The sequence below is a fragment of the Strongylocentrotus purpuratus genome, unplaced genomic scaffold (assembly GCF_000002235.5).
Source record: "Strongylocentrotus purpuratus isolate Spur 01 unplaced genomic scaffold, Spur_5.0 spur5_scaffold_20, whole genome shotgun sequence".
Classification (NCBI taxonomy): Eukaryota; Metazoa; Echinodermata; class Echinoidea; order Camarodonta; family Strongylocentrotidae; genus Strongylocentrotus; species Strongylocentrotus purpuratus.
In genome coordinates, this window is record NW_022145606.1 from 17,604,579 (window position 1) to 17,610,903 (window position 6,325).

General features: G+C 36.8%; 1 protein-coding gene across 1 annotated transcript in view; it reads left to right on the plus strand.

Annotated features, from left to right (window-relative positions):
- The window catches only part of LOC100889246, a 29,694-nt gene extending 26,060 nt beyond the window's left edge, over nucleotides 1–3,634 (plus strand). Inside the window, exon 3 of the mRNA XM_003729350.3 lies at nucleotides 411–3,634. Coding sequence (XP_003729398.2) covers nucleotides 534–1,877 — 1,344 coding nt within the window. The 5' untranslated portion in view covers nucleotides 411–533 and the 3' untranslated portion in view covers nucleotides 1,878–3,634. The remainder of the gene's footprint in view (nucleotides 1–410) is intronic.
- Nucleotides 3,635–6,325: the final 2,691 nt, after the last annotated feature.

A 6,325-nucleotide genomic window follows, 5' to 3' on the forward strand; every position in this document is an offset into this window, starting at 1 on the left:
CTCAGACTATAGACCTTGAACATGCATGTACTGTACATCTCTATTCTTAGATAGGTCTATAAGTGTAGGCTAGAAATGTCTCATAGTTGCTTGTTATTGTCATTATTACAGCTCCTGTAACATTACATAAAAAGTTTCATCTAAATCACCCCAAATATTTCACAATTGTTCCATTAGCAAATATGCAACTCTACATATGTGCTACATTTTGAAAAAAATCAAAATATTATTCTGAAGATTGCCAGACAAAGGTAGGTGCATGCATGATTTATTCTCTTCAGTAGACATGCACTTTAATACAGATCAAATAAACAGGTTTGTCCATAAGGACTCTCAGGAGGGCTTCCAAGTATATCATGATTTTTTTTTTTCTGTTAACACAATTTTGTGTTATTTCTGTCTTTCTGCAGATGCCACAGACATCAGCATGAGGAACAGCCAGATACATGAAGCTGAGCAACAAATTTTCATAGAGCTAAACTCTCATGACGTTTTAGGAATTATTTTCTTGTGAGAGCCAAAGCGACGCAACCATGGGAATGACACACTCGAGGTCCGAGGACCTCTACAAGAAGTCTATTCTCGACTCAGAGACATTTATTGGCAGTAGAACAGAGACTCCTGGCTACTTTAGTCGGACGGTCCATACCTTGGACTTTCTGGATTCCAAATTCCCAAATCGTGCAAAGACAGAGATGTCCTATAATGGACCCCCATCCCACCTTCAGAACTCAATCGATGTGCATCCTTTTTGGAGTGAGTTTGGGCGTGAGTATCAACCTACAGATCGCTACCATGACATGTCAGATGTGCCACGAGGGTTGGTGCCTGGCACAGACACTGCACAGGAGATGAGGAACCTAGAGCAAAGAGAATCAATGAAAGACTTGAGGAACCAAGTCAAAGCTAAGATGGCTCAAGTAAGACCCATTCCTGAGGAAGAGCGGGAAGAACTGTCACAACCACAGTCTGTACAAGCTCTGGATGAAGTGGACTCTGCTAAAATCCCACCGCTGCCACAGAGTAAACCCATCCAGCCCAAACCATCACAATCAACAGAAACAAAGCATTCCCCTTCAAAAATCTCAGACAATACATTGGATATACATGTAGATGCTGGGAGTTTCCAGGCCGAAAAAGCGGCTTTGGATCTCTTGGATACCGTGATCATGGAGAGTATGAACCTTGGGGACGAAGATGACGAGGAGGAGGTCACGACCCCTCCCGTTATACAGGACAGCAATTGGTCACTGGGGGCAGAGTCGTTCATGAAAGTTGAAACGCGCAGGCGGAACTTAGATAGACCTGCTTCAGGGGTAATGCTAGATGCCAATAACAGGAACTCTCAGAATGTGCTCCGGACATCTATGTACTTACCAGATGCAAACTTCATGAGTCCGCACAGTGCAGCTGCAAAGTCCAACCCAAATACGTCATTGCTGGCCTACAGAATGGAAGCAGACAACCATCGAAATGCACTAGACATCCGACCACGACCAAAGAGTACCCTAGGTTTTCCAACTGAGAAATCACTCAGTAATGGGCTGAGTAATAGCAGTATTGATACAGGAGTTTTCTCCGACAGTGGCACAACGAACAGTGCATCGAGCAACGACAGTGGGATTGGTTCAGGAGGGGGTGTGAGGGACTTGGTGAAGATTTACAACCAACAGACGCGAGCATCCACGCTTGAACCCTCCTGGAAGAGGCGTTCAGCCAACCTGGATAATTATGGAAAGTCAGGAGGTACACAGACACTTGAGCAGAGCACCAACCAAACTCAAAACTTGCCATTTGAAGACAACTTGGGGGCGCCTGATAACTCTGCCATCTTAGATGAGATTCGTAAGGAGTTACAGTTAAATCTTGCAAACTAAAGTCCTGTCGTAGAGATCGATTGTATGATAATCGTAATTGAACATGACCGCAACTACTTCCAAAAAAAATCAAATGAAGAGTAATTTCAATACCCTATTGTATCCCATAGATAGAGATTATATTTTGATCAAATAATATGACATGTTGTCACTGTGTTACATCAAATGTTCACCCATTGCAAAAGGTAATGGACAAGGTTATTAAAATTGCTTTAGGTTGATTATGTGAACTGCCTTGCGATCATGTTATTAATGTTTTATGTCCTCCTAATCATTGCTGGGTATCCTTGTTTAGAGTCAATATCTAAATGATCATTTGTACATTATTTCTTTAACTACTGTACTGGAAAGTTCGAGCTGTATTTCAATATTTAAGCTATGAGTTCTCAGTACTCTAAAAGTGGTGTTTTGGCAGTGTCTTGTGGACCTACAGAATGTTTGTCTGATGTTGAGTTTGTTGGAGTACTTATAGTTTCTTTATGAGTGACCCTGGCTGGCTACTGGTCTCATTTACATCAGAGTAAGCCATTGCATCAAGACTAAGACCGAATTTGAAGAAAATAGGCGTAAATATTCATAAATGAATGATATACGGTACGCCAATTTAACTATAACAACAACAACAACAACGAAAGAAACAGGATGTGTTTAATTAGTGTACCAGGATCTGGTATAATCTGATTATCCCTTCACAGAAATCTCTATAGATTTCTAATCCTCCTTTTATTACCTTGTACAATACAGTGAAACCTGTCAAGACTGCTCGATGGGAAACATCAAAAGTGGTCTTCATAGGCAGGTGGTCTGACTTTATGTACAGGTTTCTTTTGTATAGGTTTCAATGAATTACCATATTCAAGGGAAACAAAAAATGAGGTCTAAATAGACAGGTGATCTTTTTATACAGGTGGTCACCAAAGCAGTTTGACTATACCTTGGTGGCCAGAGCGCTTGAACTTTTCTCTAAAGTAATTTTCTTTTGAGACTGGAGTCACTGGACATCCTGCTCTCCTTCAATTTGGTAAGTAGTACACAAATATAGGTCACCTGCTTTTGTCTTTTCCCTTCAAAATGGTTTCTCATTGAAACATGTACTAACGAAACCTGTACATAGAGACCTCCTGCCTATAAAGACTACTTTTCTTGTCTCCCTGCAGCGGTCTTTTCACACAGGTTTCACTGTATATCATTTAAAGCTGAGAATCTGCTCTTAGAACCAGACCTAAAATAACCGAAAAATTCTGTGTTGTTGTTGGGGGGTGGTGCCTGGTCATATTTTGATCACCTTACAAGCTCTGAAAGCCTCAGATACTTGCATGCATACTTGAAACAAACTCTTTAATCAGAATCAAACTGGTTTTTTATAATAGTGTACTGTATCACAGTAAAAATTGAATGTTTTGAACGGGGATGCCTTGGAAGTCATAGGCAAACCTTGTTGCTGTAACCTACATTTATATGTTAATTTGTAATATACATGTATGAACAGATATTATTTATACTCAAATTATTATTTACATCTACATTATATGTGTTGGTTTTTGTGTTGTATTAACATTTGTAATTCCATCATATAACATCAATTTTTGTTGTGTATTTATGGTTGATTGTGGCCCTATATGTAAATTCCTTGAGTGAGCTATCCCCTCTACACTTTGTGAGCTAGCCCCTGTGATATTAAACTTTCAACATGGTGATGTAAAGAGAAACAGAACTTGATTTAAATGGAATCTGCTTTTCAGTCCATTTCAGTCCATTTCAGTCCATTTCAGTTCAACTCAATGTATTTATTTATCCAATGTACGTTCAACATGGATATTTGTTTATCTCACATGTAAAATAAAGGCTCGGACAAAGCTTACAAAGAACAGAAATATGATGATACAAAACATGGATACATCTTGGTGATGGCCTGTATAATCTCACCCTTGGACGGGTGTATTCACATATTTTGCCACTCATGCTTAAATGGCATTTAAAACAGTAACACACTGACCTTGATGAAATCCTTGATACATGTTAAGTGTGAATGCAGCTTGCTTGTTGTCTCCCCTGTACATTAAGAATGCTGTGTAAACCAAAATATTTTCTGTTTGTTAAACCTGGACCAATTCAAGAAGTGGTCCATATTTGAAAAGTTTCACAATGTGGAAGAACACAATAAGAACATACCTACCGGTACATGGACAGTTTCACTTTTTGTGAAAGTTAGTTATCCGTAAATATCAGTCCATAAAGATTTATGAACGGGTCATTCATTTGAAGATTCTGATGGAATTGCATTTACAGTACATGTATGTCGTACAGGCCACCTGTATAAGAAGACCACCTGTCTATAAAGACCATATTTTTTGTTTCCCGTGAAAATGGTTTCACATTGAAACATGTACTAAATGAACCTATACATGAAGACCACCTGCCTGCCTATAAGGTTTCAGTGTACGATGTATTTCCAATAGAGTATTATATACTGCCTCACGTTGGGTATGTAGTGGTATTAGTTGATATGCGTGTGTATTGAAGTTGATCAGCATTCCAATCAATCATCACCTTTAGCTTTGCATCTTGTATTTTTTCATCTACATGTACGGTTTGTATTCATTTCATTTCAACTGCTTCTATCATATGTTTCATATTTGATATTCATTGTATCTTTGTAGTCTAAGGTAATTTTGAGTTAATTTTTGACGGTTAATATGTTCTTATTGAATCAAATTAAATTTGAATTAATTTGAGCCACTTTCTGTTCAAATTCTGGTATTCAAGATCACATTTGTCGACAAAGATTTTGACATAGTAGTTTTGACATGTCAATTCCTTTTTGGAATGAAATACAATTTTAGCATTAATTGCTCAAGGTGCTATTGTACTTTTTTTTATTCATCAACCATAGCCAATCTATCATAGATAGCCAGCCTTTTTAAGTAATTTGTTTAAATGGTATGTTGCTTTTAAACAATACTTGCTTTAACTTAAAAAAGGCAGAGATAAATTTCTGACCAAGATAATGATTCTGCTTTGTCAAAAAACAAAGAGACCACTACAGCTGCATATGAATAGAGGAATCTTGTGTGAGTTGCATCACATCTGCTTCTTTTCATGTAGGAAAAAGGGACATTTTGACAACATGTGTCGGCCTACAGGTTATGTAAAGAAATGGTAACAAATAGTTTTGTGGACATACATGTGACCTCCTGACATCAGGAAGACTCTTTGGTCTCTGGTTATAGTGAGGCATTTTGCTTTTTCTAGTGAAATTAATGAAAATTTGTTCATGTTGGATGTTACTCATAGATGCTTTGAAGTGAATCGCTCTCAGGACAATGATGGAATGATGACACTTTGATAATTGTACCCAAACAAAATGTTAGTTAATTAGTTGTACATTCATAATAATTCCTAAAACATCGAGCTATTAAAGGCAATGCATAGATCACCAGGGGGGTGTCTCACAAAGATCCTAAGTAGGACTTAAACATTATGGAAAGCCGTTCGCATCTTTCAAAATATTTTGTAAAAGTTATTATAAACGGCATAAAATGTTGATTCAAATCATTCATATTTTCTATTATCAAGGAGATTTCATGTTCTTGATGTAAAATTTATGAAAAGTCTAAAAAACTTCAATTTTTGCTTTTAAATATATTTTATTTTAAGGCAACAAGTGGCTCTCCATAATGTTTGAGTCCAACTAAGAGTTAAGTTTGACTTAGGATCTTTGTGAAACACTCCCCAGTAATGCTAACTGCCCTTATGAATCTGTCTTTGTAGACACGGTATTTCATAATGGTATTGCTCACTAGTGTATGCTAATGAACCTTTAGCAATCAGCATCACTTTTCACACAACCGATATATTTTCTAAATAGACCATTTTCTTTTTAGTTCTATAAAGAGTGATCAATATGGATGATACATGACTAGCTCTGTCAGGATTGTCTGTGTTGCTGCCTCTTCGCCTGCACAATCTGATTTTATTTTTTATTTTTAGGATATGATATAAAGGCAAACCAAGTTATTGTTTTTCATTGCTCTTTCAGCCTCATGTGTGCTTTGTTGTATATTGTGGGGATGATTTTATATTTGTAGATACCGGTATAAACAAAGAACTGACAGCTCATTTTTTCTTCTTTATATACTATAGATATATGTGACTTTATACTTATCACTTTCGGAATAACTTACAATTTTTTTCTTTTCTTGCTTTTGATATGTCAGGTTTTACAATATAAATCCCAGTTTGATGGATGAATTAGAAAAATTAAAAAAATTAAAATTGAAATGGAACATTTTAGAAGTTTGATTAAATGAAATACAATGTGTAATTGAACAGGACCATGAGACAATATCCTCTACTGGTATGCCTTTTCTTCAATGCTTTTATATTATTGTTTTTGACTTGATCCCAAACTGATAGTTTATTGTCACATATATTGATACAACTCTTTG